Consider the following 25,790-nt stretch of genomic DNA (forward strand, 5'->3'; position numbering starts at 1 on the left):
TTCAGTGATGTATATTGCAAGATTATGTTTAACTTGCACACCATGACAGTTTTACAATCCCCATTTGGGCTGTATAGCACTTTCAGGTTAAGTATCAGAAAATGAGAACAGTATAACCATAGTTTCAATTTAATTAACTGATTGCCAAGACAATCACCATGTGGGTCAGCCAGCTAGACCAGTGACATCCATTCTCTACAGTGCAGTTTTGCTGGCCAAATCACAAATACCACCCACAAGTTTCTTCACTGCAAATAACAGTAAAATAGATACCACATAAAATAACATTTTATTTCACATTCCTCTTAATTAGCCCATGATTAAATCAAAAGTTAGGTCTAATGCTTTATCAGATTTTGGCATTTAAACCATAACTAATAACTGCTATCAGCAGGGGAGTATTGTAAACTTTGTCAGTCCAGCTGCTATATCTAATTTACACCAGTTTTTGCTCTTATCACAAATTTTTCAACTTTTGCAAAAATTGTTAAATGAAAAGAAAGTTGCATGTAAATAAAATGATTTTTTATTATTCCAATATATTTGAAAATAAAGTATTACAGAGAAGCTTCATACACATTAATAGGTAAAATAATTCATTAGCACACAGTCCTATGAATTAAAGAGGCAAAGTGTTATTTCTGGTATCAAATCCCTAATTTACCTGTATGAAAAATAACTAGCAACCATTTGCTAACAGCCTTCAAAAATTATGTAAAATATTGATTTTTTTCATCTTTTAAACAATAAGGTAATAAATGTGAAATAATTAAAATGTAAAAAATAAGTTGTACTTAGTTGAAACACATTAAAAGTTTTTTTTGAATATATACAAAGTTAGGCATCAGGAAAATAACTTTACTCTGATACACTGTTTCAACTTAACATGCCAAAGCCTTATAATAATTTCAAAATATTAACCCTGCAACATTTTATTTCATGTTGTGTTTTAACTGCACAGTTGTACCAGTATGTAAACCTAAAAAAAATATAATGTTGAGTGATAAAATATTTTATTTTGAAGGAAGAATTAAACTTCAGGTGACAAATTTTGAATATGTACCTTCACAATGTTCTTTTTAGGTTTACATACCATTAGTCTAGGGATTACAGAAAACAAAAAAATAAAACAGTATTGACATGAATAACAAGAAACCCTTTTTGAGGTAAATCAAATTTGTTTTGAGCAATTTAAACAAAGTTGCCCTTCAGGAACATTTGCAAACTTCACATTTAACTTTTACAACTATTGTTCCTTTTAGACCATTCATCAAATTATTCTATGCCTATTAATGCCAGATGTTTACATTTTTCTTACACTGAAAATGTATTTCTGACAGGTACTTACCTCCTCTTATGCAAAGCCATCTTGATCTGCTTTCTGCCATCTAAGCATTGGTAAAACATTTTTGGGTTTAGTACATAGGTTTATGTACCTATCAATTTTGTGCTATTTTTTAACATGTACATATCATGAGACCAATCTCCACCAATAGTACTGCATCACCCTTATTGGCACTTTTGAGAATTGGTAGGCTTAAAAACAAGTAAAATACCTATTGGAAATACATTTTCAATGTAAAAATTGTAAATTTATGATAATCTTACCTCTTCTCACATAAAGCTAGAATCTCATATTGCAAAGGTTAATGAGCCAGCATAGGCATACAGCATTAAAACCATGTGTAAAACAAATGAATGGAAGTGCTCCAAGATAAAAAATGAAGCACAAATGATAATGCACTATTGTTGGAAAAATATGGTCTTTGCCCTGAAAGTTGGAAATGAATCTGATATAGGCATAAAAAAGGAATGTGCACGAATGCAATTTGTCCTGATGGGTGTAACTTATAGTAAAATATAAACTAAATGAACAAAACAGTTACCCAACCTCAGCATTACGAAGTTGAGGATCAAAACAGATTAAAGACAAATAAAGTCGAACATAAACACAGCATCTAGGGAGTATATGAGCCATGTTACATATAATTGTCAAGGGTAAGTTAGCATTTGGTCAAAATTCCCAACACCAGCATTATGGGGTCATGACATTGCCTCAACCCAACTGTACAAACAGTGCAGTGTCTGTAACTGATATTACAAGCAGAAATCACAACTCACCCAACTGAAAGTTTAGAGAAGAGAATTCTTACATACAGAATTATAAGGAGGACATGGAACAGTCTCTCAACAGTAGGAACAGTGTATGTACATTCCTTTGCCTGTAATACAAAGTACACAAAATCCCTTAAATTCAACCATAGGAGAAGGGAAATAACCTTCTCCTTCTTCTGGGATACTATAAGAATTATCAATAACAGGGGCCTTTATTGCATACAACGATACAAACAGGGTGGAGTCATTCAAAATCTTATATTATGTGAAGGATTCCATGTAGACTGTTCCTGCTCTGACTGATAGTTATCCACATACAGAAAAGCATCCAGAGGAAGTAAAAGTGGAAACTAGTTTTGACTTCTTCTTACCAAGTGAATTAGCATGAGTGTGTATGAAGAATTATAATTCTACAATGCACTCAGAAAGAATCCTCCATGGTCTACCTTCCCAGCAACTGGGAACTGGTAAAGACTCTCTTGCTCCACTCTCTAAATATAACAGGGAATTCAGAGGAACCCAACACCACAGAAAGTGCAATAGGAGTCTGTAATTCCCTATTTTGAAAAGTGGATCAAGCCTGATTTATTCAATCCAAGGGTTGACAGGAATGGGCAGAAATCCCTTCTGATTTACTCCTAAAGTCCATGAGTAAAAGTCTACCACTGAGTGAAATTTACCAATAGCTAAAAACATATGCATATACCACTGAGTATGCCACTAGTGGTCTTCAGAACACCCAACCTCTACAATAAGCATTATTTATGCTATTAGGAAATAGTTCAGATTTGAGCCAAAGCATATCTGATCAGAAAACACCCACCACAGAGTGGGATTCCATTATCAATGATAAGAAAAAAAAAGTATCTGAAAAGAAAACATAAATGAAACAAAGTGATAACACTTACTCCAGTGAAAGAAACACAGATGTGTAGAACCACCATGATATGCCAAATTGCATATCAAATGTTTTTGTTTTTTTTTGGTAAAAGCATACTTGATCCCTTATTTTCTTTACTTTAACACTAACTATTATTAATATACAGATGAGTAAAATTGAAAAATATGAAATAAACTCAATACCACTTTTCAATAATGATTGCAGATTGTAACATTCAATTATAGCTATTTAACCTAACAATTTTAGCTTCCTAATATTTTCAAATATCTGCTTGCTTTTAATTTTATTTTAAAATGACCTTTAGACCCTATCTGACTGAGCCTACATAGAAAACGTTAATGGCATAAACGTGATCAACAAGTAAGGAGAAAGAGGAATCAAATTTTGAGAAAGAGAATGGTATATGGAGCATATGGAGAAGGATTTGAAGGGAGGATTGGAAAAAAAAAATAAAGGACCATAATGAGATCTCAATCAGGGAAGGTAAGAGAACATGGAGGATGCATGACTCAAAAGAAGTGGAAAAGGAAAGAAATGACAGGGGAAGACAAAACTTTACCAAACATGAAGAAACAGAAGATGTTTGACAAGCCTGCCCGACAACTAGACTGTCAAAATGGACAAACCATTGTTAAACAACTAAGTAAAGAAATGGGAGAGATGAGGAACAAAAATGTGGGAAGAACAGAAACCACACTATCACTTTTTGTAAATGAAAATTGAAGGAGGTCTGATGGAACAGAAAAGAAAAGATGCAACACATGGAGTCAGTACCTGAGCTGAGGCAATGAACCTGACAAAAGCTGTGTATGAAGACAGAGTATGGTGACAACTGGATGAACACTGTTTGACCAAGGTTAACAGAGAAAAGACCAACACAGAGGTAAAGATAGGTGAGTTTATATAAATTAAGGTCAGAGCAGTGGGAACTATGGTTGCACTGGCCAATATGAAATCACTAGTAAGATTAGACACATAAGTGTGAATTGGGTATAGCACTCTGGAGAGGAACTGAATAGAAGGGTAAACACATAAATGTGAAGACCCCTTCAATCTTGACTGAATGCATTCACCTCCACAGTGGGTGTGGAGCATGGAAACAAAAGGAAGGAAGTTTGGTGAGCCAGCAGCTGTGGTTAGTAAAGGCATGTATGAGGTGTCCTCAGCTGGGAATACACCCACTACAAACATGTAGATCAAGGGATCATTCCATAAAAAGAATATTGTTGGGTTGAGATAATCAATCCACTACGAAATTCAAGGTACCAGGAATATGGCAAGCTAAAACCACAATGTAGTTGATATGGGCCAACAAAAGGAGACTCAAACTCCAAAAGTACAGAGCCCTGGAATAGATCTGCTTTGTGACAGAAGTTATAACTGTGTAGTTTTCAGAATGTATTATAACCAAGAGAGAAAGGAAATAGAATAATTTATATGTAAAAACGGCTCATTTGAGTTGAGAAAATTTTTTACGTAGAGGAGCGAACAACATTTCGACCTTCTTCGGTCATCCTCAGGTTCACCGAAGAAGGTCGAAACGTTGTTCACTCCTCTACGTAAAAATTTCTCAAGCCAAATGAGCCGATTTTACATATATATTTTTTCTACAAGTGGGTTTTCTCGATATTACTGAGGAAGTAGAATAATTTTCATAAGCCACCATAAGCTTGAGAATGGTGATGTGGAAAGAAAACTCCTTCACTGACCAGAAACTGGAAATGTCCAGAAGAGTCATGGTAAGTACCACAATCTTTTAAAGGTGAGTCCATAACAGATATAAATCTGGAGGAGGTGGAGGAAGAAGAGCCCTCACTGAAAACCACACATTTAAAAACCTTATTTAAATGACATGTACTTGCTTTAGAAGTATTGTTTTTAGCTTAAAGTTACAAAAAACAAAAGCAAAACAGTAAAAAAATTAACTCAAATTCATAGGAAAGGGAAGAATGATAAGATATACCACATTTCTCTCCTAAGAAAGCTAAACAAAGAACACAAACCTGTCCTCCAGTTTTCCCTCGGCCATACTGTCTGCCATCAATAAAACCTGCATCCCAGTCTGTTCTTATTATTCTGTCATCCAGTCTGGTGCCATTTACATATTTCATAGCATTTTCTGCATCATTTCTTAAATAGTATCTAATAGCTTTGTTAAGGTACAAATACAAATAGAATTATATTTGTTACAACAGTAACTACAATCTTTTCACCTTGTACATGACCTAATTCAGAGAATTACTTTTCTCAAATGTTTTAATTAGTAATACTTGATAGCTTATTCATTTTCTATTAATATTATAACATTATTTGAATTATAAAATAAAAATGTTGAAAACAACTGAAAATCAAGCTAACTTAGTTGGGACCATGCACTTTTAGAAAATTAAACTCATAATTCATGCATATTATCTGCTATTACCTACTACAACGTTTGAGACACAAAACTCTGAGAACTGTATGAAGTTAATAACTAAAATATAAGCCTAAAGCACTCTCAAAATAGCATAACATTTAATTTACACTTTTTTGATTTAACTTTATAGAATGTATTGCAGAAGTTGTGAATGACCTGTGTTGATATAAATTAGCTTTTTCTTCTCAGAAAAATATTGATATGATTGGAAAGTATGAGTAACAACTTTACTATTATTTGAAACAACTTGTATGTACATAACTTATGTAGGTATTTGGTTAGTTATCATAATTTTTTTTCTTTCTCCAAAATACCACTATTGCATTTTTGCATTAGTTCTACTTTTCTCGTGTTACAGATTGCAACAACTTTTAGTGAGTTAAAATATTACATTTCCATGCACTACATATTCCAATGTCTGTTAAAATATGCCTTGCAAAGATATTTAACAAAATTTAGCATTTTATTGGGCAGTCAACATGGTTTCACAAAGGGAAATTCTTGTTTTACAAATCTTTTGACATTCTTTAAAAATGTTACTGTTTCAGTAGATGAGGGTAAGGGGGTAGATTTGGTGTATCTGGATATTCAGAAAGGATTTGACAAGGTGTTACATAAAATGTTTGTGAAAAGAAATCTCTATCGGTGTGTGGGATAAATTGGTAAACTGGATATTAGAGTTGTTGGATAGAAGAAAGCATTCAGTCAAACTTGTGACTTCAGCTAAGTTTCATTTTTATAACAGGGTGGATGGCCTTTGGAATGGGTTGTCTTCAGATGTTGTATAGGCAATAAATTTAAGTAAGTTTAAGAAAAAGCTTGATAAGTATATTAATGATAAGGGTTGGCTTCAAGGTTTTTAATTTTGAAAAATTATTGTAATTTAGTTTTAAAGGATGGAATAGTTGAGACGGACCAACAGGTCCCATGTTATCCCAACTCGTTATGTTAATAAACACATTTAAAACATTCAACATTTTTCTCTCACTGTTTATACAAGGAAAAACAATTATTATAATATAGTGTTAAAATATTTCAACAAAAACTTAATACAAACTGTAATTTAACTTCATAAGTTGTTTTTATTTAACACTTACATCATAAATCAGAGTAACCATTTGTGGTACCAATCTGTTGGCACAACAAAATAACTTATATACCAGAAACCTATTTTTATACATTATTTTGACCTATCATGCTAAGAAAAAGATTCTATATAAATCTTGTTGGAAAAATGTCCTTTACTGAAGAATTGTAAGACATTGAATACTCAGCAGTACTAGTATCAACTAGTGATTAAAACTACATTAGGGAATCCTTGAACTCCTATTTACCCATAAGATAAAACAATTTGATATTCTCCTGGAAACTCTTCTTGTAACATTGCATCAGGGTATGCTTCATGAAAGCATTTAACAAGTTCTTGCTTTTGTCAAAGGTTGATTCAATGATTCAACCAATGAGTTTTTCCATTTGCCAAAGGGTTATTTCCCTCCTGTTTATCATTTTAACTTCAGATGTTAAACCATCATAAAAACATTGGCAATGAAGACATCTGGTATAAACTAAGTATTTTTTAAGTCTAAAAATTTTTTCACATTGCATAATAAATGAGCACAAGACTTTTCATTGCCTACTAGGTACTCAGGTAGCTTACAATTTCAACAGTGGTCCCAGTCCCATTTCCTTGACAGACTGAAAAAATGGTGACCTATTTTAATTGGCTAAAAATAAAATACCAGAATGTGTCGCAAAAGCACAAACAAGGAATGTATCCTTGGATGATGATGATGTCAGTGTTACAAAAATCCTTGTTATTCATCATGTATTATGTTTTATAATTTCCAAGAATATTCATTCTTACTTAATTTGTGTCTTCATGGTATTACTTTTTTTATGTGAATTAGCTTTTCACAATGTAAGCCATCATAGGTATAGAATGTTTATAATCTTTCTATCAAGTCTTCAATTATTTGCACTGAGCCATGCTTGGAAAGCATGATTGTAACATCAAATACATGAACATCATGTAAACAACTAAAATATTACAAAAAATTTGGAAAGACATAAAAAAATTATTAATTTCTTTCTAAATGTTTTAATAATTCACTTATCTAAACAAGTTATCGATTGTTAAAATTTAAAAAGCTTTATACATATACTTCTGTTAACTATTACCTATACTATAATTTTTTTTAAACATAACATTTAATATGCAAATAATTATACCTGTATACACATGTATGACACACATACACCCACACATTTCAATTAAAACTGACTAACAATGTCAAAATAAATTTGATAGAAAAAAATTAAATAATAGGATGTAACTAGCAAATGTCCACTGAAATAATCCCTTAGATCAAATCATACAAGCAATATGACTGTCTACAAGGCCATTTACAACCATCTTTTGTCATTACGTATGTTATTTCAATAAGAAAAATTGCACTGCATTTGTTTTCAAGCAAAGTTAGCAAAAATGTTTTGTTTTCAATGCAGTGGGTATATCCTGCACAATAAACTGCTCATATTCACTAAATAACTGAAGGGATTTTTCCACTGGATGCCACAGTTCCTTGCCATTTCGTTGAATGCAAGAAAGACCATTACTGAAATAAGTTTTTTTTTGACAGTTTTTGTTTCTATAAGAATCAAAAGAGGGATATTTAACACAAAACAAAGCAATTTATTTCACATCGTACAATAACAACTTGCATGTACATAATACTGACATGGGGAAAAACAAATTACACACACACACAGAAACCAAACAAATGTGTAATCTCAAATGCTTCTCTTATTTTATGCATTTATTTTCCAGTCATACATCGATCTGCAGAATATTTTGCACTCAGTTGACAGAAATACCATTTCTTTTGTGAAATTCCCTCACAAAAATACTTTGTTCTTAATTGTTTTCTCAAACTAACCGTTAAGTACATATGACAGACCACAGTTGCTATCCATATGAAATTTTAGGAATTGCAAAAAATGAATACTTTTCCTGTAATGTACTTTCTATATGTACACACATGTATATCCAGATGTATTCTGTGATTAACAATTCAGGAAATACTTGTTATAGGAGACAGATAATTAGCTACTATGTGTGTGTGTGTGTGTGTGTGTGTGTGTGTGTGTGTGTGTGTGTAAATGTGGTACAACTGAAAGGATACTCAACAAAACAAAACCCACATGGAGTCTTTTTGAATCTATCTAACCCCATGACAACTCTCTTGACATCACCACATCTAGAAAAAAGTTCATAGATCTGTTCCTCAGTAGTATAGAATGACAGGTTTCCAACATATAAAGTACTACTCGTTTTCAAAAGTTTCTCTTGTTCTGCTCGGCTTCCCTAAAATAAAAAATTTGTAGAACTTTAGTCTGCAGCATTACAATTTCTTTCTATCCAATAGAAAATAACAGGTGGGTAATTGTCAAAACTTGAACATTTTTTTCTTAAACAAAGTATTAAAACTTTTCACCATAACTTAATCACAACTTAAAAGCAAAAAGTAATTTGCCTAATTAAGTTGCTAGTTCCAAACTATATTTTGAAAGTCTTACTATCAAGTAAATATGTAAGAAATTTCCACTTGCACTAACCCTTTTGTGACAGTCACAGGTGAAAGGCCATATCAATGCTTTTGACTTGCATTCAAAATTTTATTGAACTACTATTTTATGTATTTATATAAATAAGTTTGGAATTAAATTGTAGATTATAATTCAAGCTTTAATATTAAGTATCAGTTAATTTCTTAATTTAAAAGTAAACATTAAAAGGCCACACCTATACATAGATTGCAGTGAGTCATAACATATTTTGAATGCAGCACTGTTTAAAATTAGTTATGTCAAAACATCAAGTTTATACTTTCAATTAAATCAGGAATTCAAATCATCAATATTAAAAAATAAGAATATGAAATGAGAACCTCGTATCTTTTTTACTTTGCCGAGATATTGCTTATGTGCTGAATCAAACACAGTTGCACTGTTCACCTCTTTCCATTTTTGGAAATGCTTCCTTATATACACTTACTTCAAAGTACAACATGTGAATAACCAGACGAAGGCTTAGAATGACTTCCCTAGTGGGTTTTTTTCAACCATTTTAATCTGTGAAAAAACTACAACATTCTTTTGAACCAAGATTTCAAAAAGGTAGGTTGTGTCTTTACACTGCTTAAGGTTTCAAATTTTTTAAAACCTAAATAAATTTTAGTTACTTCACTAAAATTATAGTGGAATTCTATGGTATTAAAATAGTTATTTATGATTTTTTGGTTACTTAGCTGTATATATATATATATATTTTAATTGGTTTAGCAACCTACAACAATCAGCAACCAAGTACAAAGGTCATAACTGGAAGAAATAATCGTTTGCTTTACTTGTGTATTTACTGTTATATATTTTAAGAGAAATACATTTAAAAACGTTTATATAAATAATAATTACGTATACATATATAGCATATTATAACTGAAATGTAACTGTATTTTATAAAATACAAATCCACTAAAACACAGCACAACAGGTAACGTGGTAAAGACCAGTTTTATATCCTTGGATGTGGTAGAGTGAGTGCATGTGCACTGTACTGTTATAGCATCTGTAACATTAGCCAGCAATGACTAAAAAGTCAATGTAATAAAAACAATAAATATATAAATGTATGATGTTATGCCATTTAAGCTATGTAGATTAAACATTTGTGTTTGAGTTATAATTTGTAGTCATTATAAGGAGGACAAAATGTAATTTTTTATTAATTTTCTAATTTTTATGATAGTTACGAGATTAGTCAAAGCTATTAAACATATACAGAATCCCATTCAATAGTGAAAACAGATAAGATATAAAGTTTCTTCTCAAAAACATTTTATAATAATCTGGAAGTTATAAAGATTTCACATGTGAAATTTGAAAACGTACTGATGCATAAGTATTTTCAATCCCAAAATGAAAATTACTCTGCATGTGAAATAATCAACATTCTAAAAAGACAAAAATTTAAAATGTCATTTATATTTCCTAATTTTTTTTCATGATGGTTACAAGGTTGGTCAACTAACAAATCCCACATAATTGGGATATAGAAAATTACATAAAATATAGTCTTACTGAAAACAAATGTTTGAAATATATTTAGGAAGTTTTAGATAATACACAAATAATATTTGAGATTTTAGGGATGAATAACAGTTTTTTTCTAATCATAACAAAATCATTTTCCACTCAGACTAGTAAAAAAAAACTTAATATTTTTACAAACAAATCGTTGGTAAAAAATATTTCATTAAAAAATCCAATTTTTTGAGTAACAAAAACTTGTAACCTTTACTAAATGTCCACCAAATTCTATGAAAATATACATGCTGCATCAAAAGTTATAGTGCAAATATTTAAGGTGTGTAAATGTGTAGACAAACTTGTGATGAAGAGAAAACCCACTTGCAGAGAATATTATATATGTAAAAACAGCTGGTATGGATAGAGAAAGCACTATGTAGAGGAGCAAACAATGTTTCGACCTTCTTCGGTCATTGACAGGTTCACAAATAAAGAAATGATTACTGACTGATAGCTGACCACATGTTTAAAGGCAGTTGTGTAATTGTACAAAGAACACAAAAATCACCTTCACACGTTTTCAACTCTGCAAATCAAATAAACACAACATAATCATAGAAAACACCAAAGTACTACATAAAGAAACAAACAAATGCAAAATTAAAGAAGACCTACTTGTACAACAACTCAAGCCCAAAATAAACCAATACAAAGCAACACCTTTATACCTATATTAATAAATATATCCAACATCTAAGCACACCCTCTACATTCCTACACTCAATTACATAACTGCCTTCAAACGTGTGGTCAGCTATCGGTCAGCAACCTTTTCTTTCTTCCTGAACCTGATAACAGAAGAAGGTCAAAACATTGTTATCTCCTCTAGATAGTGCTTTCTCTACCCATACCAGCCATTTTTACATATACAAGCATAGACAAACTCGTATATTATACCAAGGCTATTGTGAAAGGGTTAAGTAGGGGTTTATGCAAGTTTAATTCTGTCACTTGTATGTCTATATGCTCTTTAGTACAGACCTAAAACAAGTTGTAATGATTCTTTTATGTCTATTAAGTCATTTTCACTTGCAAAGAATGGCCAGTTTACTATCATTCCATACCTATAAACAAACATCAACGCTAGCATAAGCTATTTTTACCAATATGTATTGTTTAACATGTGTCATAGTAATTTGTCTGGGATGCTATACTCTCTAATGTTACAATAATGGATTAAAAATGGGTTTTTATTGGTCTCATAATGGGGTTAGGGAAAAATTTAGGCAGTTATAATGTTTTTTTAAAAGTAAATTAATTCTATGGCAGCAGTTCAAGCCAATAAGTAATGCAAGAGTGTTTCCTAAATAAGGTATGTCCTTTTTGCAAGCTGTTTAATACATCTAGTTTTATTATTCAAGTTCTTTTTATTATTAGTATCGTTATCTATTGTAGAAACTGTTTTGGAATGGATGGTTTACACTAGCTTGCTTGCAAAGGCTGTTACAATTTAGCTGCAAACGTAGTTTCAAACTAATGCACATGAACTCTGCCTTAAAACGGCTGCTTAGCAAAAATCCAGAGTTACAGAAAATGTTTTTGTACCAGTCCCTGAAGTTATGAATTTTTCCCAGAGTAACAAATGTTTTTAGGGTATTTTTGCCAATCTCTTTCTCACAATATTATTGTTACTCATATATATTACCTAATTTAGCCTAAAAGTTTCTCATTTTTACATGATAATAATAAATAGAAAATAGATAAAAAAAAAGATAAATATAAACTCACCTGTCTTTTTTCTTTTCTTTTGCCATTGACTGCCCTACATTAGCTCTACTAATAATTTAAATCATTGCTACTGGTCCAAAATTAATTTTTAAAGTAAATAATGCAGGAAATAAAATAATTTCATAAGAAAAATTAAGAAGCTGGTCTTTATGTGAGAAATGTTCTCACTTTCTGATCATGTGATTTGTGCAGTTAGAAAATCAAGGCACTATGTTTTTGTGAGAAAAATAATTTCCTCATCAGCTAAACTGTCAATTAACTGTAAGATCATGTATGATGGGTCACACTTTAGTCAATTAATGGTATTCTAGGCATTCTGGTGGTTATGATTTTAATATGACTTGGCATCAGAAAAATGTTTTAAGAAATATTAAATTAAAGCAAGTAAAGGGTGAAGATGGCCAGAGGTTCTTAAATTTTGATTGACTGCTCTTTAGTTCCATAAAATTGAAATGACAATATATTTTACAGAACATTTTTTAGTTTAAAGGGAATAAACAAAAAAATAATGCAGAAGAGAAAAGAATTCATTAATAAATATTCCAATTCTCACACTAGGGTAATAGGAGATTGCTGTTAAATATTTTCTTATATAACTATGAACTTAAAACTTGCATAATATTAAAAGTTGAGTTATTATCTATGGTTTGATGTCATGCTGGTTTGTATATTCTGGTAATTAATAGTTTAAGTAAATCTTGAATATAACTCACTAAAATGTTGAGACATGCACAGTTTGACCAGCCCATGTAGAGAGTTCTTACTATCTTGGCTTTATTTACATTCCTCACATATTGTTTGAATGTGGAAAGTAACAACCAATTGACTTCTTAAATTATATTTACATTGTAGTCTGTCCTAAAATCCAAAGTAACTGGAAAGCATATTGAAACTGATTTTAGTGGCAGTAGTAAAGCAAAAACAAAAGGCAAGAAAAGCCATCTCATTAACACCAAAACTGTAAATCATCAAAAAGTTTGAAGACCAGAGACTCAAAGAGATCACCAAGATTTTCAAGTTTTCAACTGTCAAGAAACAAAAGGTTATCCAAAGTGCTAAGTCCTTGACACCTGCATCTACTAAATCACTAACTAGACATTGCTCTGACATAATGGGAGAAATGGAATATCAGTTAGCTCTATGGGTCAATAGCATGAAACAGCAGATGGATTCACTGATGATTAATATAGTTTTGCTGAAAAAGGCACTTTCTTTATTTGAAGATATGCAAAAAAAAAAAAAAAAAGAGAGAGAGAGAGAGAGAGAGATGGAACCAGGACCTAGTAAAAGTACTAAAGAAACTACACTTTTAACTATAAGCAAAGTTTGGCTCACCAAGTTTAAAAAAACAACAACAATCTATACAGCCTAAAGATGACTGTAAAGGAGCAGCTTTATAGGTAAAATGTGAGTACATGTTAAACTTGAAGGTGTCAAAGACAACAGCAAGTTGAATATATTTTGGTTTCTGTTAGTAGATGTAGGAGGAAAAAGCTTTTTATGGAAATATTTTACAAACTATTATAAAAACAGATGTGCTTATGGAATGCATAACTGGAGATGAATTTCATTTCAAATACATATTTGGAAATATTAGTCAAACCTTGGGATAGGTTTTAAAGAACAGTGAAGATGATTCTCATTAATAAGTCAGGGAACCTACTAAGAAAAATGTTTTTTAAGATTTATTGTTAACTTCTAATACAGAAATGATTAAAAGGATGAAAAATGGGAAACATCATGGTGCAAGTAATCATTGTTCCATTAAGGTTGTTTTACTGTATATAGAGAATAAGACAAATATGGTTACAAATTTTTAAAATATTTGAAAAGATTGTATATGATGTATACAATTGTATATGATGTATCATATATAAAAAAAATAATTTTTTTTGCTAATTTTCAAGGTAGGTATGTTCCATAGGTAAAAAAGGTGACCACAAGTGAAGTACCAAATTCACTTACAAATGAGACAAACATAAAATTAAGGAAAACATAAATTAATTTAAATTGACTTAAAGTATTATAAATCGAGAGTAGGTCAAATGGAAAATTAAGGAAACAGTAAGAGTATATTATAAAAAATTTTGGCTGAGAATGTAAAAATTGCAGGAACTTCTTTAAGTATGTTAATGGTAAACAAAATGTCAGTATGGAATTAGAGCCTTTGGCATTGGTAAATACTTGTAGATGGCCTGTGCTATTCAATTCTACTTTTTAAATTTTTATTGATGAAGCTTTAAGCAATATTCCTCATCCCAAACAGTTCTTAAATATAAATAAGATCAAACAAAATGATCACATTAATTCTAAGTTTATTACAAAAGAAATTGGTAGGTTTAACTTGTTGACTGCCAAGTATTTCAGCTGCTACAATACAACTCTAATGCTTCTTCATTTTGCAACTTTTTTCGTGACACCATTTTGGATCAAAAGTGAAACAATATGTAAGTAGGTCAAATGCATGTATAGTGCTGATATTTAGCATTAAAGTTAGATATTATTGAGAATGAATTAACCCATCCATGGCACTGTGTTACCAATCAGGTTGGATAAGTTATCTCGTCTATGTCACCGAACAGGTTAAAGTATGAAAACTTCTCTGAGCCGGACAATATTTCTCCAAGGGTTTCCAAGTAGATTAATAACTGAATATGTGAGCCACTTCATACTATTTCTTATAAGTGCTTTAGAAAGTTGCCTAATGTTACTCTTAATTTCAATAAAGGTGATAAAATTGCCCCAGTAATTACAAGCGTATTAGTTTTATGCAAATTGCGAGAAATGTCTGGTGAAAGATGTATTACCGAGTTATTAGCTCAATGTATATGGGATTAGTCATTTTAACCAACCTTATAAAAACTACATAATCGCGAAATTATATACAACTCTGAATGTACCACATATATCTTAATAAAGTTTTGCAAAACTTTCTGTAAACATTACATCTCATAATATATCCAAAATCAGACTTTTGATAAAGTATGTTTTACTACAGACTTGTTTGTGTATTTACTAAATCCTTACTAAGTCAGGTAAAGTTAAAGATGATTTTCAGACTAAGAGTAAAAATATTGCTCAGTTAACACTTTTCATATTTAATTTGAATAGCCTTTAAAACAGGGGTCAGCAACCTATGGCCTTCCAGCCAAAATCATCCGGCCCTCAGTCCCCAAACGAAATATCACATCCACCCGACCCTTGGTGGTCCTAAAAAACAATTCAAGTTTGTAATTCTAACTCAGGCCTGATTTCGAGTGAGAAACAGCACCAAGTCTCACACTAATCATTGTGTCCTTTACGACATGAGTATTACTTACATAAAATAAACATTATTCAGAGTTCATTGTGTTTTATTATTATTACTTTCGTTTATTAGCTATAAAGATGAATGCGGAAAGAGATTGCTGACTCCTGCTCTAAAACATACTGATTTTTTTTTTAATATTAAATTTTACCTTTTCCTGCCCCCTCAACACTAATACTAACTATATCAAAATCAAATAAAAATTCAAGAAATATCAAATGAAATAAACAATAACTTTCTTTTTATTTTTACAGAATGTGTGTACATCAGAGTTTGCAATAGTACTGGCAGTACCAGGTTGCTGAAACTCAAGCATATCTAATCATGTGGCTTGAGCAGTTACAAATTCAACTATTCTTCCCAGCATGTGTGCTTGTAGGAAAATGTTTTTCATATCAAACTAAATTGTAAATTATTTGTAAGCCTACATTATATGATGGCTATTACAAAAAAAATAATTAATATCTAGCTTTCTATGGATTTATAAATTTAATGAGAATTTGCCTCAGAAAAATCTATCGAGTATTTGCTGATTGCTCTTTAGACCCATAAGATTGAAGAATATAAAAATATAGCTTCAGAATGTTGTGGCAAAACTGTAGAGAATGTTTTTATGTTACATTTTGTAGTTTTTTTAGGAAGTTCTGGCATGGGCAAAAAATACAGAAGAGGAGATAGCTGAAGAACAAATATCTAAATACTCACACTAGATGAAATTGAAGTTGTTTATAAATATCTCCTTATACAATGAACCATTCTGCTGCATTTTGCAACTAAAGTTGCCTAAAATTTGTTTTTCCTGTGAGTGTGCAAGTTGAAAAAAGTCTACAAAGAGGAAGAAATTTGTCCCTTCACTGCAGCAATCTACAACAGTTGCTTAACGTAAAGTATCTCATGTTATACCATTTTCTGTCAACTGTTGTGAGTTAGACACTATCATTAGCATTCATTTTACAACTAGTTGCTGTGTGGATACTAAGTAGTAACATGTCATGTTACCTGGTGAGTTTATTTTCATCATTTTTCTTCCTTTTCTTCAGTGTCCTTTTGTTCTTTTATGAATTGTTATTGTTTCATTCATTACAATTATTTTTCATAATTATAATAAATGCTTATGTTTCTGATCAATGTTTTTTTTTTCAATTTTGCTCTAAATTGTATTTTACAAAATCTAACCTGCTTTCTTTTATTTTTCAGCTTATTTTCAATAGCATGAGTACAAAGAAAAAACTTACTGAAGCTTTGCTCTTCCAAGATGAAGACTGAATAAAACAATGTTTTTGAAGATGATGCTGATATTTCTTCAGTTATCTAAAATATCCCAGACTCAGATTTATCTGATTCAGCTGAAACTGATATGACAATTCCTAAAACCACTACAGATAATTTAGTATAATGCTTAGGAAAAAATTACAAATGAGGAGAATTTGAGTGCAAAGTCTATTGCAGAAATAACTGATTTTATTGGAACACGTGAATTTTTTTATTTTGAAAAGCTCACTCCTCGTGAATGCCTTCAAAATATTTTTACTAACTATATTTATGAAATTACTACCCAGGAAACAAACAGATATGCACAAAATTTCTAAGTAGGAATGACCTACTGAGAGATCAAGATATCAACTTTGGACTGATGTTACAGAAAATGATATAACAGCTTTCACAGCTTCAGACATACCTATGAGATTAATACACAAGTCCACTCTTCAATCTTACTTTCAGGAACCTTTTTTTTTCTCACTTCTACACTTGGTTTTGGGACTGTAATGTCAATGGACTAGCATTTGTTAAATCGTGCATTTTTGCAATAATGAAAAATCTAACAAAGATGAAAGACTGCATAAAATAAGACCCATACTTGACACTGTTTGTGAGTTGTACACTTAGTCTTACAATAGCAACAGAGTCATGTGTTGATGATACAATGATAAAATTCAAGGGAAGACTTTTTCAAGCAATATTTGCCATCCAAACCATCATCAAAATGAGGAACAAAGGTTTGGTTTTTATGTGACTCTTACATTGCATTTCTGCTGAAATTAGATGTTTACACTGAAATATATCTGCAACCTATGCATAATAAAGGACTTAGGTACAAAGTAGTTCAAAAACTACTAAATGGATTTGAAAATAAAGAACATATTGTCTATTTAGATGATTTTTATTTAAGTGTCATACTTTATAAGTACCTCGAAAACAAGCAAATAAGAGCATTTGGTACAGTTCGTGCAAATCAAAATGGGCTGCCTCTGGGAATGAAAAGTATCAAAATGAAAAAATGGGACAAGTCAGTTATGTGATGTGTGTAAACAAGAAGAAAACTCATAACTTGTTAATGGCAAGATACTGGAAAGGTAAATATTTTCTCAGTAGGTGATACAGGGACTTCAGTTGTTGAAGTTAACAGCAAGAAAGGTGAAAGATCCATAAATAAGCTATATAGTCAAGCTGCATGTAACCAATACATAGATGGAGTAGATAAATTTGATCAGCTTTATTCTACCTATCCTTTCAACAGAAAATCAAAAAAAATTTCATCAGACATTATGGCATTTTATAATTAAAATAGCATCAGTGAATACTCCTGTATGTTACAATATTCAGAACTCTGACAAAAAACTGATGCCAATAAAAAGTCAAAGGCATGTTGTAGGAATACCCAAAAACAGTGTTCAAGACAGCAAAAGCTGTCACAAAAGACCTCAAAATTATCAACCAGATTAGCCGACATTTTCCATCCTCCTTCAAGCATAAAAAGCACAAACCCAACTGTGTAGTATGCAGTATCCTACCAGAAAAATGTCACAAAATGGGAAAAGATTCATGCAAACATATGTAAAAAAAACATGTTTCTGCAACATGTGCCCAGAAAAACCTGCTCTTTGTATTATCTCATATGTGGAAATTTATCACACCAAGAAAGCGAACAAAAAACATGCAGATGTGAAGATCAAGGCACAAATTGAGTTATTAGCATCCCTGCATTTATATCAAATCAACAGAGATCAACAATTATCAATTACTGCAGGGTAGGGAAGAAAAATGCATTTTACAGTTAACTCCTGTCAATTTCAACAATATGAAAAATTTTTACTTTTTCAAAAAGTAAACATTAATTTTCTTAAATCATGTAAGCAAACATTATTTTTGAATGAAATTTTCAAATTTCTTTCATTTTTCATGAGAAAACTGACAACTTTGATGATAAACATTGTCTATAGAGTAACACATCAAAAGAGTTAAGATTTAAAACTTGTATTAAAATCTGATTTATTATCCACAGTTTGATGTCAAGATTGTATGTATCCTATGATAATTAAGTAGCTTAATTAAATTTTGAAAGTAACTCACTAAAACATCATGATAAACACAATTTAACCTGTCTCCATGCCAAAGATTAATCACGTAAACATCTACCTAACATGTAATCAGTCACACAGGCTTATTCTCATTCTCTTCCAAAGAGCGAGAGTCACCAATTTCCTATATTTCATGCTATTGTCATTATTCATGGTAAGCTTCATTTATCAAATAAAGTATGAACCCAAAACTACCTCAAACATTTATAATTCTATGTAAACAAAGCTGAAATACCAAACATGTTTGGGCAAAACTCCAAAGATGGGACATGTGATTTAATATAAACCAATACCGAATGCAAACCCTGCTGGAGATTATAAGACAATTATTTTTCAAAACAGTCTCAGATATCAAACTTTTTTATACTTGCTTGATTTTAATTTTATTGCTTAACAATGCCCTTTACACCTGAGGTAAGTATGTGATATACAAATAATAGTGAGTTAACCTCATGTAAACAATCAGGTTAGAATCACATGAAGCAGTTTTCTTATGTTGGTTTTGTAAAATTTTTATTATTTACTTGTTATCTACACTAGTAATTTTCTAAGCTTTAAATTTTAGTTTTTTTAACAATGAATAAAAAATATACATGAAAAAGAAGAAAATTTAGTCTTACATTACAGTTTAAGCTTATTTCAGCAATTGTTTTTCAGTTTTTAGCACAGGTATTCCATACTGTTGGTTCTCCACAAAATAATTAATGTTCCTTTTATATATGCACTTCAGAACACAAAAAATGTATTAAACATTAGAATAGAATGTCTCAAAACTACTATAATTAATTGCTTTCCTACTTAAGCTATAACTTTCTTTTTTTTTTAATTCTTAGTTGCACAGAGCAGAATACAATTTGTAACACCTGGAATGCAAAACTCACTAAAGTCAGTTGGTTTGATACAGTAGTAGAAGCAATTTTTAATATATTGTAGTTAAAGTGAATTTGCACTTTAGCATTTCACATGCTTAGCACCAAATTGCAAGTGATTTGTACTTAACATTATATCTTAATTGCATTTCTTTGGTTTATGTCAATTATAGGACTTATAATTTATAACGTATTGAATTAATATTCCATAGTGACTAAAGGGGTGAAAAATATTACATACTGCCTAGTACTAATGCCCAAAATTAAATTGTACCAGACCACCTTTTATTTTAACTAAGTGACTAACTTGCAAACTGAAAATGCAAAACTACAGTAGATGCCAAAGTCATTGTATCGTGAACACAAAAATTAGAATCAGACAATAGTTGGACGATTTGTGGCACTTAGTAACTGATCAAAAGATGAGTTAATTTACTGTATTACATTACTTTAATATGTAACCCCTCTCATACAAGATATTTATTTAATAGGCATGTTGACTTTATAACATTTTCAACCAGTGAATTATTTTAACCTTTTCCATATTAATCACAGATCAAAGGCCATGTCATCACATTTACAGAGATACAAACTTTTAAAAATGACTAAGTGTAATGATTGTAGACTGAGCCATTTATCATTTACGGCTACTAGGCCTGACCAATGTCTCTAAGCTGTTTATTATTATATTATTTTTATAACTATTATTATTTATTACTGCTATAGATTGCTCATTTATGACTGTTTTCTGTATTTAAAAAATAAATTTAAAAACATTTTTTTGAAATGTCTTTTATTTAGTTCAGAATAACAAACACATTGGTAAAACAACACTGAACATGCACAAACAGTAACCAGAAAAGGCCTTTGTGTAAGGATTAGTTTATATCATGTTTATGACACTAACTGTAATAGTTTTGCAGCTGTTGCAGCCTTTGCTTTCATGAGAATGTCTCTGGATGGTTGGGAGTTATAACAACATTGTCCATTTGACTGCATACACATCTTGTGTGTTATAATACTCCTCAAAACTGAGGTGCTCAAGTTTGGTCTGAGCTTGCTTTTGTTTTTAATCACTAAACTAAATATTCTTTCACTGTCAGCATTAGAATGGAAAATTGTAAGAATTCCAAGCATAATCCTACACGGAATGTCATACTTCTGGTTGCCATTTCTATCCTTAACTGCAGACAGCTGAACCCATAACTTGTCAACAGTTTCTGAGAAAGTATCAATTTGATAGTTCAAATCTTGCCCTTCCAACTTGTCAATAGTGTCGTGCTCATGTGTATTGAAAAGGACAGGATACATGTCTGTGAAGAAGCGTAGAAAAGAGAAATCTTTGCTGACTTTCAGTTTTGGATCAGAAGTTCATCATTTAGAGGGAAATGTTTCATCATGTAATTTGTAGCTGCAATCTAGTATTTCTTGACACTGGTGTAGAAGCTGAACAGGTCCAGGTCCTTTTCATATTTAACAATGTATTCCTTGGCAACATTTCCAATAGAAACTACCTCATCAGATTTGTGTAAAGATTCACTGTTGTAGTCAAGTTCAGTGATGTTGCCTTCAAGATATTCTGGCTTGATGGATCTGACAAGTATATTTTTAACTTGTGTAATCAGAGTTCTATGCATAATGTGTATGCAAGGTTATTCTCTTTGCAATATCAATATGGCTTGCTCAAATAGAACTGCAGACTGAAGAAAAAGACAAAATAACAAGTTCATTTTGTTGTCAAAGAAAACTGTTAACTAATCTAACATGCTCTGCACATAACTTTTCATTAGATACTTCCTTGCTAGCTTTTGTTTTCTTCTCTTTTTTCATTGATTGTCTCTTCTCCAGTTCAAGGTCAGACTGCCTAAACATATATTGAGTTATATCAAATGTTTCTTTGTCTGCTTTTGGAGACTGTTGTCTTGTGTCCCTGTGTGGCTGGGAGGGTGTCTTGGCTGTGTCCCTGTGTGGCTCAGAGAATATCCTGACTGTTAAAGTCTTGCTGCCTGACTGAGCTTCCAGTTTAGATCCTTTTGAATCTAATTTTTCCTTTTCACAGTGAAAATACTTCTTCAATGGCTTCCACATGTCCAATATTCTGTTGAGGCACACCCCAAATGATAGTCATCTTGTGTTAACAAGTTGTAGAATTTTTTTGTTTATTTGTCACACAATCCTTGAAACTCTTTGAAATGTTGTTTTCTGCTAGCACTTTTGTCCAAAAAATAGTAGATATCTATCAATATATCAGAAACTGGGCAGGGCAGTTCTCTGGAAGCTTCCTGGGCAGCAATATTCGTGAGGTGACATGCACAGCCCATGAAGTAAATGTTAGGCTGTCGTCTTGAGGTGTGTCCCATCACACCTTTACCCATACCAGACATAACTGAGGCATTGTCCGAAGAAAAACTAAGACAGCTCTCCCATGGAATTTTCCTCTTTGTCAGTTCGTGGTCCAAAATCTTGAAAATATTCTCTCCTGTTGAAGCTTCTTTCCATTCCACCATTGTCAAGGGTCAAGATATCGTACAACCACTGGATACAGTTTTGAGTCATCCATGTCTGTGGATCCATCTGTGGCTGCTCTATAAATGTGTTAATAAGTATGCTTAATATCATTTTGTTATCTTCACAACCCAACATTTGTACAATGGCTGTAGTTTTGGTTCTAGCACAGCCATAATTTTTCGCTATATCAGAGTCTGGGAACATTTTTCTGAATAGATGTCCTGCATGATTCGCTACAGCTAGGGGTAAATTATGAGCAATGATGAATTGCATGAACATCACTTCTGCATTTATGGTTTCATATTCTGAATTCTTACTCATAAATGTCATTATCTGCATTGTTTTTGTCTTCACCTCAGCCTTCTGTTGGTGAGATGCTGATTTTGTATGTCTGGAACAATCGTTTATCCTGCCATGCGCCACAGAAAAATCGATGTAACAAACTGTACAAAACGCATGACTGTCACTCACTTTTGATGTAATGAACGGATATTTTGCACTATACTCTTTCTTAAATTTTTTATTTATAGTTTTACGCCTTTTAGATTTGCCAGAAACAATACAATCTGGTGAACGAGGCCTTTTCTTTTCCATATTGTAAGCGATCGCATTGGTGTTTCTATGCTGCTTAGAAAATGAGAAATACCCATCTATGCGAGCTCCGATTGGCTGACAAGCAATGATGACGTAACTATGGATTCTCCCACGTACCCAGTATGGAGAAGCACCGCACTCAAACTATTGGTAGATGTCGGAGATACAAATATTTCATATTATTTCAAGCACAAACATGATTATTGCAAGTAGCCATTTGGACTATATCTTTTATTTAGTATAAATATTTATTTGTATCCCATCTATGCGAGCTCCGATTGGCTGACAAGCAATGATGACGTAACTATGGATTCTCCCACGTACCCAGTATGAAGAAGCACCGCACTCAAACTATTGGTAGATGTCGGGGATACAAATATTTCTTATTATTTCAAGCACAAACATGATTATTGCAAGTAGCCATTTGGACTATGTCTTTTATTTAGTATAAATATTTATTTGTATCTCTCTAGAAATTTTCCTTTCACCCCTTTCAAGCCCTGGAAGAACAATTTATCACTTTATTGTACAGGTCTATATAATATATAATAATTTGGGTCATTCCATGTCAAATCATCCAGAGGGCTGCAGGTGACCCCCACAGAATGCCTTGAAAAAATTCACATGTGCTCATCTACCCATATAATAAAAAATTGTCAAAAATTAGATCAATATCTAATAGTTTCCGATTTGCAGCCATGTAAACTTTAAGTACTTTTTGATATTTTTGGGAAACTCATATTTGGGCAACTTCGGCTGCTTAAAGCTGCAAGAGTAATGGTGATAGAAGACTGAAATTTGCTACACTGACTGAATTAATCTCACAGAATTCAAAAATGGTCTCAAACCAAGTTTATCTCTCTTAAAAATTTCATAGTGAGACTGTAAAATCATCTGAAAACCCAAAATCGTAAAAAACATTGGTTTATTTAATAAGCCATAGCTCTAAGACTTAATATGATACAAAGCTAAATTTTGTTTTCAAATTTCCTGTAACATCAGTTGATAAATCAGCAATTGTTGTGATTAAAAGTCTATTAGATCTCCTGTAAAAAAATGTACTTTCATGCAACTTTATATGATTTAGCTAAAAATATCCCTACTTCAGGCCACAGTTTGACCATGTCACCAGTTATTCAGCCTTTTCAGATTTTTACCATATATTCTTACATCTCTGAATATGATCTACAAAAAAAATCAGGATGATTTTCAACTTACTTTTTAAATTATAATTTTTTAAATTATCTTCTGACCATACGTTGTTTACTTGACAAAAAAAATCCTCAATTCAGGTGTGTAACTGTGTGCAAATATATCCATATAATTTTGAAAAATACCTGTAAGAATTTTATGAATCCCACTGAAATATTCTATTCAGCCTTTACCATATATTCTTACATCTCTGAACATGATCTTAAAAAAAAAAATCAAGGTTGTGAAAAATAAATTATCAAATTTTAAGTGTCTCTGATATGTACCATTGGGCAAAGAACCAAATTCATGGCATTCAGTTCTTTCTTGTCAATCAGGAATCAGCCCTGCAGAATTGTGTAAAGTTTGATCCACTTGAATGCAATAAAAAATGAAAAACTGTGGCAGGTATTAGGTCACATCATAGCTTTATTCCCCAATCTACCAACAAATTGTATATGAGAAGGCTATCAGATGATGATATGTACACAGTTGTAATTGTTGGTAGTAGCAGTGAAAGTGATGCTGCAGCAGCTCAAACAGGGTCTAATGATAGCAATGACAATTACCAGCCAGGGAAACATGTGGCATGCATATACTATCATGAAAAGTATGTGGGAAACATAAAAGATAGATCAGATGAGCATTCTGTTGTGTTGGTGTAATTTATGAAGAAATCAAAAAAGGAACTGTTCTCATGGCCTGCAAGGTCACGTAAAGATGAAGGCTGGATTCATTTTTAACATATTCTTTGTCTGATAAGTGCACCTACCGTGCAAGGCAGTAGTGCTCACCATTATGTTCTAAGTCAAAGTGATCTCAACATAATCAAACTCGAATTTCAGAAATTTATTCAAGCTGTCTGAACAAAGCAATGTTTATTTGATGTTGTTAAGGCTAATTTATTGCCAAAGCAGTTTTTGAAACATTTCATTGTCACGATTATTGGAGTTTGGTGTGACTATAATCTTTCTCAGTTATCCCCTGTTGTAACACTGTGCTTTTTGTGTCTGATTTACCTTTGTATTTATTATATTATGAATCTTAAACTCAGCCATGACTGTAATGCATACACAATATATTTGCATTGCCATGTGATCTAACTAGTTATGCCAATAAACTTGTTCAGAAATGAATTAATTCTTTCTTGTTTCTTATAACTTCATTAATTAACATTGTGAAAGGCTGGTTAGAATATTTCAGTGGGATTTATAAATTTCTGACAGGTATTTTTCAAAATTGTATAGATACATTTGCACACAGTAACACACCTGAATTGAGGGTTTTTTTGCCAAGTAAACAACATATGGTCAGAGGATAATTTAAAAAATTATAACTCAAAAAAACATCATATTCAGAGATGTGAGAATATATAGTAAAAATCTAAAAAGGCTGAATAACTGGTGATATGGTCAAACTGTGGTCTGAAATAGGGCTATTTTAGCTATATCAAAAAGTTGCATGCAACTAAATTTTTTTTACAAGAGATCTAATAGACTTTTAATTACAACAATTGCTGATTTATCAACTGGTATGCTGTAGGAAATTTGAAAACAAAATTCAGCTTTGTATCACATTAAGTCTTAGAGCTATGGCTTATTAAATAAACCAATGTTTTTTACGATTTTGGGTTTTCAGGTGATTTTACAGCCTT

The 25,790-nt window shown here is 31.6% G+C and overlaps 1 protein-coding gene across 2 annotated transcripts in view; it reads right to left on the reverse strand.

The window, feature by feature from the left end:
* Nucleotides 1–25,790, reverse strand: part of Cbp20 (cap binding protein 20) — a 31,712-nt gene that overhangs the window by 1,024 nt on the left and 4,898 nt on the right. For both annotated transcript variants that reach the window (XM_076454937.1, XM_076454936.1), the window contains exons 2-3: nucleotides 8,615–8,796; nucleotides 5,020–5,158 (exon numbers count right to left, since the gene is read on the reverse strand). In XM_076454937.1, coding sequence (XP_076311052.1) covers nucleotides 5,020–5,158; nucleotides 8,615–8,796 — 321 coding nt within the window. The remainder of the gene's footprint in view (nucleotides 1–5,019; nucleotides 5,159–8,614; nucleotides 8,797–25,790) is intronic.

This window comes from Tachypleus tridentatus, chromosome 9 (assembly GCF_004210375.1).
Source record: "Tachypleus tridentatus isolate NWPU-2018 chromosome 9, ASM421037v1, whole genome shotgun sequence".
Classification (NCBI taxonomy): Eukaryota; Metazoa; Arthropoda; class Merostomata; order Xiphosura; family Limulidae; genus Tachypleus; species Tachypleus tridentatus.